Genomic DNA, 14,270 nt, shown 5'->3' with positions numbered 1-14,270 from the left:
GCCCCTCTGATTTTCTATATATGTTTCTGTAGTTGATTCTTTACTTCACATGCTAATAAATCAGATATATTTTTATTTCAGTGGTTATTTCTGATCTGAGTTCCTCTATACCTTTATGCCTTCTGTAGTTGTTTCTTTGCTTCAGATGCTATTAATTCAGACATTGCAGCTGTGTGATTCCAAATTTCTTCTCTCCTAGTGTCTTCTGCATTAGTTCTGGGTCATCTGTGGGCCTGAGATTGCATATTGCTCCTTTTTTCCAATTTGTATAGCACTGCCTTTGACCTCTGGCATAGAGGTTTGGTGTAGTTTCAACCTTAGCACCTACTAAAATTCTTACCCAAGAGAGATTATACTGTTAAGGTAGTTATACTTTTGTGTTTACAGAACTACAATAAGGAACACTAATAATGGCTAATGATATTTAGCAGTTGACAAACTTTTGTAAGTAATGGCTTTGTATTTTAGACATTAAGAGCAATCATTATGTCTGTATACAAAGCAGATATTAAGTTGGGAATTTGTAGCTCTGTTAGTGCTGCTATGTTCTCTCTGATCACCTCCTGTTGATGAACTTGTTCTTTTCCAGGCAGACTAGTTCTTCCTGTTTTCCTTTTGTCCCCTCTCAGTCAAGAGAGAAAGAGGGAGGATGCTCTTATAGACCTGGGTCTAGAAAAGCATCTCATCTTACCAGGTGCAGATCTACTACGTTTAAATTCATCCAGTTGGGTCTGGCTACCATGCTCAGCTTCTTCCTGCCTCAGCCCTACGAAGTGAACCTGTTTTGCCTCTCTGGCAAGATGTTCTGCTCATGGATTAGCTGGGTGGTTCTGGCCCCCAGCCTCTCTGCAGGGACTTCCGCTGCAGAGTTTCACACCAAACCTGTATGCCAGGCCTGGGCTGGTCTGGAGGGATCCAGAGAGCAGGACAGAAGTACTCACTCACAAGTTGGGCTTGGGCTGAGTCTGGAGGGATCCAGTGGGCTCAGAGGAACATGGAAGGTGTCTCACACACACCAGGCCTGGGCTGCATGTGGAGGGTTCCTGAGAGTGCAGCAGAAGTATTCTCTCACTCACCAGGCCTGGGCTGGTTCTGCAGGGGATAAGAGGGGTCCCAAGAGCACCACTGAATGTCTCACTCACACCTCATCTCTTTATCTTCTACACTTAATAACAAAGTGAAAAGGTGTCATACATGAAAGAATTTTATAAACAATATCTCAGTTGCAATTTTCCCTTTTCAATGTCCACATGCACTATACAATATTACATGGCTAACATTTATTTTTATGAAAATTCTTAGAACGAACAAGATGCCATCCATTTATGGGTCTCCCTTCTCCCTTCAACCTGGTCTCATGGTTAAGAATTGAGATGGTAAGGAGACACTCAGATCCATCTGACACTTCTTTTGCTATGGTAGGGACTTGGCCCAATGACCAGAAACTTCACCCAAAAGAAGAGGCTGTAATTTCACCCCATGCTAAAGCCAATTCTCCGAAGGTCTGGAATTCACAGAAGTAGTGGTTTGAATTGCACATTGTAACTGGGTCCTGATGGCAACAGGAACACAAATATGGCTTTGTAGACATATATTGCAGAGATATTGGCCTGAACTGATAATGCTTCACTATAGCCAGGCCATGATCTTACCCTGTAATAGGTCCTCAGGGATTAGATTGAGTCTCTGAGGTTGACAATGCACAGGTGTCACTCCCTGGATGTTGACATTCCTTCTCCTTCCAGATACCTCAGGATGAGCATGCACAGCACACCACCTCCTCTGTACAAGCTGGTGAAGAACAGCCTGCTGAAGAGTCAGACAATAGCCAGCACTGCTCTGCATGATCTGCCCCCACACATCTACCACGACTTGTTCATGGATGCCTTCATGGGTGAACACAATGAGTTCTTGAAGGTGATGGTGCAGGCCTGGCCATTCCCCTCCCTCCCCTTGAGAGCCCTAGTGGATCTGAGGAAATCCAAGGACGCACACACTCAGTATGGAGTAATCCTACCACAACAGAGAAACCTACGGACTCTAAAAGCCATACTGCATGGAATTGATACGAAGTTGTCTCAGAAGGTTCAGGACAGGTGAGCAGAATATATCAATACCAGAAAGATGGGACAGGTATTCTAGAGAAGAGACAGTTGCTCTCATGGAACTAGAAAATCAGAAGTCTGTAACAGTTTGTGAAGTTGAGAACCACAGAGGTCTTGAATTTTGATGAGTATCCCCTGGAAAGTGGTTTCTTGCTAAGAGGGCCACATATATAGTATACAGTGAATGCAGGAGGAACCTGCATTGTCAACCCCTCAAAGAAACTAGATGGCAAGCCATGCTGCCTGAAAGATGAATAGGCTAGAAAATAAATTCAAGAAAGATGGAGAGGCAGCTGAGGCCCAGGAAGAGGAAAAGCAAGACAGGAAAGAATTTGAGTTTTTATCTGAATTCTGACACTGCTTCCTCTTTTGCCCACAGCAGGTGGAAACTTCAGGTGCTGGACTGGAGGAATGTACACCAGGACTTCTGGACTGTAGGGCCCAGAGCCAGGAGTGTCACCAATTCAGCAGATGCCAGGAGTCAGGGCACAAGCAAGCATATATTAAACAAGAAAATGTTCACCTTGAGAATATTAGCACAAATTAATTTTGAAAACTGTGGTTCATCTTATGCCACACAAGACGAATTACTACTTTGCCTCTTGAACTGGGCCCAGAAGAGAAAAGCTTCAATACAACTATGCTGTGAGAAGGTGACCATCTATTCCTCGGCTGCCTTCGATGTCCTCAAGATTCTTCGGTCTGTGGAGTTGGACTCAATCCATGAGCTGGACGTGTTGAGTGACTGGAGTCCAAATACCATGACAGCATTTGCTCATAAGCTCAAGAAGATGAAAAACCTTCACACATTTCAGTTCAGCACTCTGAGTGCAGGAGTTTCCCTGTCATTATCTGAAAAAAAGTGGTATTCCCGTATCTATGCGAACCATTTAAGACAGCTGCACAGTCTCCGGGAGCTTCACCTAGATAAAGTCCACTTTCTGCGTGGAAATCTGCATAAGATCTTGGGGTGAGTTACCTATACATTCACGGTTACCATAGATAAGAAGAGAGCATCTGTGGGCCCCACAGATGTCCTTGGTGAGGATACTAGGAAGTGGAAAAGACAACATATTTTGGGACATAGTACGATCTCATTTAGCCACCCATGTGAAGGCAGATCCTACACTCAGAGGGGAATCTGGGAGCAGCTCCATGTCCAGAAACCCCAGGAGCTGGCACAATGAGGTATTTTTGATTTCCTCCTGGGGAAGCAGGTCTAGCTAGGATGCCAGGAAGGGTGAAGGGAAACCTTCAAGGTGGGGCACGTGAAAAATTGAATGTCTGTAAAGCTGTAATGGGAAGTAAAACAGTGTCTATGTGCTTTAGAAATGGTAACTGCAAGATTAGATTCATTTTTCAGGGATAGAAAAAGAAGTTAAATATCCACAAGTGTAGAAAAGCACTATTTTACCTCACATTTCATAGAGGCTTTTTTTTGTCCCTAGTCAGCTATCATGTCCATAATGCAGCCAATTACACGAAACCCCATAATAAGCTTAAACGACTTTCTAGGAACAGGAAATTAAAAGCCATAATTGCACACAACCAGGAAAAATTGCAGATAGAAACCACAGAATTCTTCAGCCTAGGATTTGAAGGAGGAGTGCAGGTATAAGACAGGAATAAAGGACTTCCTGGGGGAACAGGGCCAAGTTCAGGCCATTGTTCAAATCTGCCTGTTTCCACTCTTTCATCAAATAACTCACTGGAGAATCTGTGCAGATCTTTAATTTGCTCCATGCCACTGAGCACAGGACAGAAATGTGGACTGAGCTAAGCACACAGGTGATGGCAATTTGAAGGGATCAATGTCTTCAACACACACCATCTCTGTGATCATCAGGAGTAAGGGTTTTGTTGGACCTCAACAGGCTCTCCTAACTATCAGCCATTCTATGGCACCTAGTCATCACCTCATTCATACAAAATACCTTTCCCTCTCTACAGGAACAAGATTTGCTTGGAGGTCCTCTCCATGAATTCAAGTCCACTATATGAATCTGATCTGAGACATCTGTCCCAATGTGCAAGCACAAGCCAGCTCAAGTCTCTGACTGTTAGGATGATTTCAATGAAATCGTTCAATTTTGAGACCATCCAGGTTCTGCTAGATAAACTCGCCAACACGCTAGAGAACTTGGCGTTAGAGCACTGTGACATCACAGACTCCCAGATACTGGCCATCTTGCCTGCGCTTAGCAACTGCTCCCACCTCAAGACTTTCAGTTGCTATGGGAACCCCTTATCCCTGGGCATCCTTCAGGTCCTGCTGTGCCGAATTGCTGGACTGAGTCATTTAAATGAGTGTCTGTATCCTGCACCCCTGGAGAGCTATGAACACAATATCCCGACAGAGTCCTTGCACCCTCAGAGATTTTCCCAGGTCTGTGCTGCGCTCATAGAGATCTTGAAGGATATAAGACCATCTCTTAGGATCAAGATCTACACCTACTTCTGGGATTTGTGCATAATATATAGGCTCCAAAGACTTGAGTCAAATGGGAACTGGGAAGTCACAGAAGAGCAACGCTACTGAAGGCACGTTCAATGCCACCATTCCACGTATCTGTGGATCCCCACTTTGATGATGACATTTTCTCAAACTCCATATCTGCCCAAAGCAACCTAGACTGGCAGGTGGTGTCTCGGGAGGTGAGGGCACCTTTGTGCCTGGCTCTCTGCACTGGATGAGTTCAATGACTTTATAGTTTGTGATGCTAAAAGCGAATCCAGTTCAACTATCTGCTTCCAACCAGCACACAACAAGCTGTTTGCCTTCTACTATGTACCTCTCCCATGTTGGCTTATGAACTGAATTGTTAGGCAAAATAAATCTTTCATCTTTGAAACTGTTCTCCCTTGTGTCACCCTAACAGGAGCAGTAGCGAAGACACGCATGTCGGTCTTGTATGGAAAATGTTCAAATGCTCGTAAAATTGACCTCACATGTAAAGCAAATACATGTTGTGTTCATTTCAGAAATATTTCTCTAAAAATCACTCTGTCTACATCTTATATCTTTCAAATTTCAATATTTGTCTACAATTTTTAATATGATATGTAATTATTGATTTTTAATAAAGTTAAGGAAAACATAAAGCAAGTACATGTCTATAATCTCATAACTTTGGACGCTGAGATCTGAAGGTCAGCTTGAGTTTGCCACCAGCTTAGCTACGCACTGAGACCCTGTCTCAAATATAAATGAAAGCATAGACTGAAAAATAAAGTGAATTTTCAGATAAACATTTTAAAATCCCTCAGTGACTTGATTATTCAATTTATTCATTTGATAACTTTTTATGTATTAGTAGATTTGCCATTCATAATAATTGCATTTGTTGTATCTAGGGGAGATTTTATTTTCTCTTTTTGCCTCCGCAGGCAACTGAATTGAGGATCATCACACTAAGGTATCTCTGACCATATGTTACTGTTGTTTTATTTTTTTAATTTTTCATTTAATATGATTACACAGCTTAATGTTCACATTCATTATGTTGGTACACATAAATAATATATCTTAACTATATTGATGGTCAAGCCCTCCACTTCAATATATTGGTCTTCTCCCATTTGCCAAAGTATTTATTTCATCTCAAAAGGAGTTAAGTTACCCAGACTAGTTTCAGACCTGGAATCCTCCTATCTCTGCCTTCAAGGCTTGTGCAATTACAGGCCTGAAGTATCACCCTGACCCAGACTTTCCACTCTGTCCTGAGAAATTTCCATTGGTTAGATATCAAAAAGCCATTGGATTATAGCATTCCCATGGGGGCAGGTTGTAGGATTTCCAGTCACAATAATGACAAGCTATCTTGCAAATACTCTGTGCATTTCATCAGTGCTTGAGATAGACACTGGGGTCTCAACAATGCCAGGCCAGTGGTGTGCCATGGAGCTGGACTCCCAGCAACTGTGGCTTTTGTTTCCTTCCCTGGAAAAAAAATCTGGTATCTCCTTGTTTAATTACTGTTTGATTGATTGATCAATTAATTCAGTGCTTCCACAGTGGTCCTGTCTACACTCTCAGGATGGCTTGATTCACTTGTGTTAGGAGCTTCTGAAGTTGAAAATTTTTCATATGTTTGAAGTCCGGATGACCCAGAATGCCTAAAGTAGTTAAGCTATATCAGTCTTAAGAAAAAAATCCTACCTGGCCAATTTCAGCTGTGAGTCACTAGACAAAATTATATCACCAGATAGTAATTTTGAAAAAGTGCCAATAAATGTCCCTACTGTCCTTGGAGTCACTTGCCTATCAGCCGATGGGCCACCTCCCAACCCATAACTTGTATTCTTTTCTGCATTCTGCTCATTTCTTCTGCCCTGTCTCCCTGTAGTACACAAAGGGTCTAACTTATTCCTACATTTAGCAGTTGAACAGAGCCCCAATAAGAGACAAGTGACCAAGAGAAAGACTTCCTGAGGATGTGCAACAGGAAAAGAAAGCTAACTTCTTGGAGCCAGTATTCAGGACAGGTGTGCAGAGGTATTGACATCATCAGGAATAAAGCAGTGGGACACAGGTACATTAGGGCCAAAAGTGGGTCCAGTAGTGTCAGAAACAGGTTCAATAGGGGCAGAGAGATAAAGGAGCTTTCAAAAAATCTGAAAGAGAGAATTAGGCAAAATTACATGTAGTTAAACATGGGACAAGTAGAGTCTCAAGAATCACACAGGTATACATATGTAAAGGTCATTCTCACATGCTTGATTCCTAAAAGTCCTTTTCATTCCTAGGTTCTCATTAATAAGCACTTTACACCTATGATATATTTTACTCAGGGATCTCCTTTAAAATCAAATCCCAAGCCTGAAGGGGATAGGGAGGATAAAAGAAAGATACATCACATAGAGTTTCAACTGTCTAGCTTTACTCAATTAGATAAAAAGAAAAACAATCATATAAATTAGGAGTTGCTAGTTCCAAGGGTCCTGTTTCTGCTACAATGGATGGACCACAGGCTAGCTCAGGCAAACACAAGTGTTGTGGTCCCTGGCAGACCCAGCAATGATTCCCACCCACCCATGGATCTACAGGACTGGTGCAATCAAAAATGTTGGCAAGTACACAAAGCTAGACTTCTGTGTGCCTGGGGTTAAGTAGGAGGGCCGGTGTTATGGGACAACATAACCTCAATCTTTGCTATGCACGTTGCTTCCACCAGCAGTCAGTTTGCTTCAAGATAGTGCCTGCCTCGGTAAAAACAGCACATCAAGTAGTCAAAGGCAGAGCAACAGCTGGTACACACAGCGGCTATGCACAGCAACCATGGCTACAGGACCGTAGACCCTTGTCTCATGGGGAGGGAAAATGGAGGTGACACAGCCCATTTCATGTACTAGCCGCTTGCAAGCCCCACCCAAAGAATATGGAGTAAAAGCAGCAACCATAAGGAGAGCCCCAATCTAAAGAGGTATCCTGGGCTTTCCCACTGTCTTCCATACCGATTATACAGAAAAATAAAAACTCTAATTCAATCAACTCAAGACCCAGCTTTAATCACTCCAGAATCTTGTACCACTCAATTAGTAATTTTTTCTTTAGCAAAACTTTCAAAATTGTAATGTTATAAAATGAAATATTGGGTTAACAAACAGAAATTAATTAAATAAAAAATGATTAAAGCTTTCAAGTGCAGGCACATATTAAGCCTAGGTAGTGTAGATAAAGGTCCACAGTAACAAAGATGCTACACTGCCCACCTAATGGAGGCAAGTGGCCATGCAGCCAGGAATTTCTAATGGACTCTTTCTCCATTACAAATGACACTAAATGAGAATATTTTATATTTTCCCTGTAAAGTTATCAATTTAAAAGTCTATTTCTATTCTCAAGAAAAAAAGTTTATGTTTAAATAAAAAGGTATTTTCTAAGATTTACAATAATGAGGATATTTTGAAAGATCGCTTGCAATTCTTTTGATTCCTGATAATTTTCATTGCCTTATTACAGTCCTAAATTAAAAGTGATATTAAAAGTTTTGATATTTTACAAGCAAATATGAAGATTTGGAATGCAGTACAAAACCAGTGGTATTTAAACATTTGCTTCAATATGACATCCCATTTAAATGGTGCCAGGCCTTGTAGTGGCCTCTACAGGGGTATAAGCTAAGACAGCATCTTCAAATTTGGATCTATTTATCCAACAAAGATACATTCTGTGCCAAACTGTTCAGATAAACCCAAAAGGATGTTCACACTTCATTTGGTAGTAGTAATTGACTCCATTCTAATATTGGGCTAATATTTCTGGTGTTATTAATTTTTGTCCTCCAAATAAGTTAAATTAATTGTATCGTTTTATACACGGGTCATAGAATGGAGTCTCTGAGATGGCTTCCTCTTCCAAAATATATTGTATGTATTTCTCACAATACAACCAAAATTAAAATACAAAACAAGGGGAGAATCAATATCTCTAACTTCACTTCTCATTATACACTTCTAAATTTTTAACATTTTATACAAGGTGAAAGTAGAGTAACAGAAATGATGTCAGGTAACAGCATCTAATTTGTGCTAGAGGATATGCCCATGATTTCCAGAGAGTACTGAGTGACCTAGTTAGGTACCACGATGAACTCTCAGGCTAAACCATGAATCCAGACCCAGAAAATAATGTTGACTGCCACAAAGCTCGAGTTGACCTAGGACCTGAAAGAACTGACACAATGATAAGCTAAGGTGGAAATAAGCAATAAAATATATAGAGACACCTGAGCTGAAACTTAGCAGTACTAAGACAAAATAAGATATAAAATGCATAAATATGTTTTTATTTTAGGTTAAAATTCTGTTCAAGATTTTCTGAGTGACCTCTGCTGGCGGACAAACAACAAAATCTGACTGGTCTATTTATGATCATAAATGTCTAAAATTTATAATATAGAGGTCAGGGAGATAGCTCAGTAGAATAAGCACTTGCCTGGCAAGCACAAGGGCCTGAGTCCAATGCCTGGTTCTAAAATAAATAAATAAATAAATAAATAAATAAATAAATAAATAAATAAAATTTGTAATAGAGTTATCATAATTCAATTTGGTCAAAAATATATGTGTGCACTCTGATTTTGTAAAGATGTTTGTTTGTGTGTTCTGTGTATTTGGTTATGTGCTAGCATGTCATTCCATAAAAAGTTGTTCTTCCTTTTATCTGAGCTCAAAAGTTGTTCTCTTCTATGATCATTTGTACACAACACAATTAGAGATATAGAACTAAAAGTATGATTTCTTTTCATTTACCATCTGGTTAAGCGATATCTTAATGGGTTTACCCACAGATCATCAAAACTTTAAGATAGGGCAGGGGAGATGGCTCAGTAGTGTAAGTTCAGTACAAAACCAGTGGTGTTTAGACATTTGCTTCCATATGACATCCCATTTAAATGGTGGCAGGCCTTGTAGAGGCATCTACAGGGGTGTGAGCTAAGATGGCATCTTCGTGGCCTGAGTTCAATCCCTGGTTATATATATATATAAAAAAAGATTTGCTGAAGAGTAAGTGCTTGCCTGGCAATCACAGGGTCCTAAGTTCAATCCCTGGTACCACAATAATAATAATAATAATAATAATAATAATAATAATAATAATAATAATATAAAAAACTTTAAGATAATGAATAAAAATTCCTTAGAATGACATTACACAGTAATGGAGGCAGTAAGCTTAACAGTACTGTCATATCTTACTACTAAGGTTAACATTATTTATCTGGGTAATGTCAACCATCCAGAGATGGTTAGCCAGGACTCCAATTCATAAAAATAAGGGTGTGAAGCCTTTATTCATAAATTAAGAATCTCCCATAATCTCCCTAGTCTCTTTGAAGAAGCCCCCCCCACCCAATAATTTAGTTATTGGTTTAAAGGTGAAGTTTTTCTGAAAAAATTGAAATAAAGATTGCACATAAAATATTCTCTTGGTAGAAAACCAAATTAAACAATAGCTATCACATATGAATGGTAATAAATTATCATTAATTTCATGATTTATAAAATATATTCATCTTTCCTGAAGACAGGTTTTCCAAGATGTAAAACAAAGATTGTTGGTTGTGATAAGACTTTTCTTTCAGATTCAGACCTCTGCCTTTAACAAAAACTTGTAATGTATATCCTATTAAAAGATGACTAATTAGGTGAAAGTGTCTTGTGTGTTAGATAGATATATTAGTTAAAAGGGCTATGTTATATCAAAATGAATATTTAAGTATGTCGCTAAATAAGTGGTATCGTGATTGTCATGTTGCTATGTTAGGTTGGCTTCACTTATGTATAAAATGACACTGTTAACGTTCTGTAAGATTTTGAATACTGGAATAGTGTTTGTTAGAAAATAACATTTTCCTTTTATATGTAAGGTGTTTCTCCTTCAGATTAGATAGTAATGATAGGATAGTAAGATGAGATAAGATGAGGGAAGATAGATAATGTTAAGCTTAGTAGAAAGATATGATAGGACTGTTAAGTTTACTGCCTTCATTACTGCGCAATGTCATTAATCTACACTATTGGGTGTTTAAAAACGGAGGTTTGGAGTTCAAAGTATAGATGAAGGGACCAAGAGAATAGCCAATATGTTGCCCCAAACCCTGTGAGTTCAGCTCAGGCTGAAAACATGAGAACCTCGGCCGTGACATCCTTTATCTCAGTCGATTCCCTGATTTTCTCATCACAAGATTATGAGACCAAGGTGGAAAGTAATCAATGATATATAGTGGGCATAAGGAGTATCACATAAAAAATAGTCTCTCAAGCTTTCACAGAAAGCAACTCAGTCCAGCAATGGCCATGACTCACCCAGACTGCTGACACTGACAAAAGATTTAAGAGGTGCTGTACATTGGACTTGTAGTGATCCTCCTTTTGTCAGCCTCTCCAGCACTGGGATTATAGGCATGTGATACAATGCCTGTTCTAGGTGGCCAGCTCAGTGTGCCTAGGGGTGGGGCTGGCACTGCATGCAGCGCCAGGGATTTAACCCAGGTCCACGAGCTTACCTAAGTAGGTATTTAGTCCGCTGAGCTATCTCATCAGCCCTAGTTTTAAGTTTTAAGGCAGGGTCTCCTTACATTGCTGACAGTTCCAACCTGCACTCCTTACTGTGTTCCACCTGCTTTTTGTTCTAGGAGTGATTTGATTACAGACCAGTGCCATGGATCTGGTTTTCACCAAAGCGTTAAAGGCCCTTGGTCCTGGGAGGCTGTAAACAGGGGGATCACTATGAGTCCAATCTACTACTGAAACCCTGAACACCCCATATACCTTTCCCTAAAATACAAAAATAAAATAAAATAAAAACAAAGAAAGACCCTAGGAGGTCCTTTGCTGACCTGAGAGGCCACAGACCTGATAGCATGAAATAGCACCTCAGGGATCACCGTATGTGGAGACTGCTGGTGTACTTCCCTGCTGATGATATTCTTTGATTTTACAGTTGTTCTAGATCCAGAAAATTTAGAAAATATTTATGTGACCAGAGACCTCCTAGTCCCTAACATGTTCCAATGTTTATTATTTTTCTGCCAGAGTCAGTCGTCAATAACACTGTGCCCGACCTCACACATCGATCTGTTATGATCACATGTAAGGGAATCTCTAAAGCTGCATGCAGTCCATTAGCACGTGACTGCAGCATTTCCAAGCCTTCTTACTGCTTCAGTTGCAAAAGGGACTTTTCATTCTATCTATCTATTAAGATAAATAGAATGAGAAGCAGTCAGCATTAACTGGGTGGAGGCTCAGAAGCACCACTGAGTGGCAAGCACTACCTGAAAAATGAGACAGGATCAGGAGACAATAAAAGGCGTGGAGGAGTCCTCCAGGGTCCTGGGGACAGCATCACTGCCTGGCTGCCGGGGAGGCTGAGGACCCGGCCAACCACTGCACCCTGGTGCGTCTCCACCCACCCAAGGCAGGTGCCCCATGTGGCCGCAGCCAGGCTCCCTAAAGGCCTGTATCTCCTGATACCATCCGTGTTCCATTCCATGTAGGTGCAAGTGAGTAGATGAGAGGATTCAACTATGCATTATAATTCAGAATTTCAGTCTTGTGAAACAGTTGGATTTCTGCAGTAAAATGTATACATTATTGACTTTTACAGTGTTTAAGAGAAAATCCCAGTATGTACTTCAGGCTGGCTTGTAATTCACTCTGCAGTCCAGAAGATCTCAAACTCAGAACAATGTCTCCTCAGGCTTTCAAACTCTGTAATCATGAGTATCCTCCACAACACTTAGTATCAGCAGATAGTTTACCTTTCTCTTTTTCTAGTTTACTCTTTGGGCTTTTTCTTTTAAACGGGTCCCACTAAAAGTTAGGCAGGCCTTGAACTCAAGAACCACAAAGGTGCCTCCCAATCCTGGTGATCCTCCTAACTCAGCCTCGAGGTGCTATGCTGAGAAGTGTAGGCCACCAAACATTTCTAGTGGGTACATACGTGTTCGGCCTCACTCCTGTAACCTCAGCACCCTGTAGGCTGAGGCTGGAAAGATCAGAATCTTAGTAAAAATTCAGGCATCAGCAAGGCTGTATCTCAGAGACACAGAGTTTGATAAGAACTCAATATTTGAGCATTAGGTGTCCCATTCACAGTAGTGAAAAGACAGGTGATAAGGAAGGGAGAGAAAATGAGGCTAAAGACTGCACTGGCAAGCAGAAACAACAAAATAACTGCTAAAATTTGGAGGCAGATTGATTTATGTTGATGGGTATTGACTGAGGTTACTTTTAAAATATTGCTGTCTTATATCTGCTGCTGTGGGACTTATTTGAGAAAGCAAGCAGGAAGCATGGACAGAATAACTTGCTAATGGGAGGTTGGTTTATGTAATTACATGTATTATGCCAACCAGCTATGCAGCACAGTGACCAGCAAATTTTCAGACTGGAGTCGTGGAAACTGGAACAGGAAGTACTACCTTGACAATCAATGAACTGAAATACATTGCCTGGGGGTGGGGGAAATTCTGTTGTAATGAGATAAAGAAGAATTCTATCTCTGAAGATCACAAATCCTCCACAGGTCAATCGATGCTCCTCACATATACCCCACCTCAGAACACGGACCTGCATGCGTCTGGGGTCGTGGACTCCAGAATTTTTCCTTGCACAAGTGAATTCCTCTTCATTATGTGTGCAGAATGAGGACTTCAACATAAAGAATGCCATCATTTTGCTGTCTCTACCCTATTGGGGGCTTTTTTCCCTGTTTAATTGTTTTTTTATGACTAGGGTCTGAACCCAGAACATTTGCATCGGGTCATGGTTCCGTGGTCTTACATCTCAGCTGCTTTTTTGTTTGTTGAGGTTTGTTTGGGTTTTGTTTTGTTTTATTTTTTGGTTATTGGTTGTTTTGTTTTGTTTTTGCTTTGAGAAAAGATCTCTCTAAATGACAATCCGGTGTGGTGGTGTAGTTCTGTAACTCAGCATTTGGGAGGCTGAGGCAGGTGCAACTCCGTGATTAACCAGGTGGAGAGGGAGAGCCACAACAGGAATCCAAGTGTGCTGGGAAGGAAGGCCTGGGTGTGGCAAGGGGTGGCTCACAAGGAGGATAAATTAGGAGGAGCAGAGGTAGAGACACTCCGTCCCGGAGTTCCAGTTACCACTGTACTGCCTAGAATCCCGGATGCCCACCCCCATCACCTGACTCCGCACCTGGCGGGTCCTGGCCTCTGTGAGGAGGCCCCATCTAGCTGTTTATGAAGTTTGAAAATTTTAAATGAGCAATGTGGATGTAGCTCAATGCATCTTGAGTTCAATCACAAGAGTTGACATCTTGTTTTTCTAGCATTTTCCATTTAGTTTCTTAGCCTCATTCAGAGAAAAGTCTGGCAGTCCTTAGACCTAATCCCTCCATAACTGAGGAGTCATTTGTGTTGTGTCACTTCCAGGGTCTCATGAGAAACAGTCACAGGCCCTGCCCAGCCTTTCTTTACCTCCTCTTTTAACTGCAACCTGATTCCCATGACCTTAGTGCTTTACTTTCTTTATTTTCTTTTATTTTGGGCAAGGTATTGATCTGTAAAACAGCCTGACCCCAAACTCACTATGTAGCCCGGGTGGATTTAAACTCACTATGATCCTCCTGCTGCAGCCTCCTCGAGCAGGGCTCATAGGACTGAGCCAACATGCCTGCCTTGCATGGTCGTTCAT

General features: G+C 41.0%; 1 protein-coding gene across 1 annotated transcript; it reads left to right on the top strand.

The window, feature by feature from the left end:
• The first annotated feature begins 1,761 nt into the window (after positions 1-1,761).
• Positions 1,762-4,644, top strand: LOC101572366 (melanoma antigen preferentially expressed in tumors-like). Its single transcript, XM_004644208.1, has 4 exons — positions 1,762-2,096; positions 2,485-2,539; positions 2,759-3,075; positions 4,170-4,644. The coding sequence occupies exons 1-4, from the start codon at positions 1,762-1,764 to the stop codon at positions 4,642-4,644; spliced, it is 1,182 nt and encodes a 393-aa protein (XP_004644265.1).
• Positions 4,645-14,270: the final 9,626 nt, after the last annotated feature.

Source organism: Octodon degus, unplaced genomic scaffold (assembly GCF_000260255.1).
Source record: "Octodon degus isolate 3935 unplaced genomic scaffold, OctDeg1.0 scaffold00194, whole genome shotgun sequence".
NCBI lineage: Eukaryota > Metazoa > Chordata > Mammalia > Rodentia > Octodontidae > Octodon > Octodon degus.
This window is presented reverse-complemented; position numbering and strand designations above follow the sequence as displayed.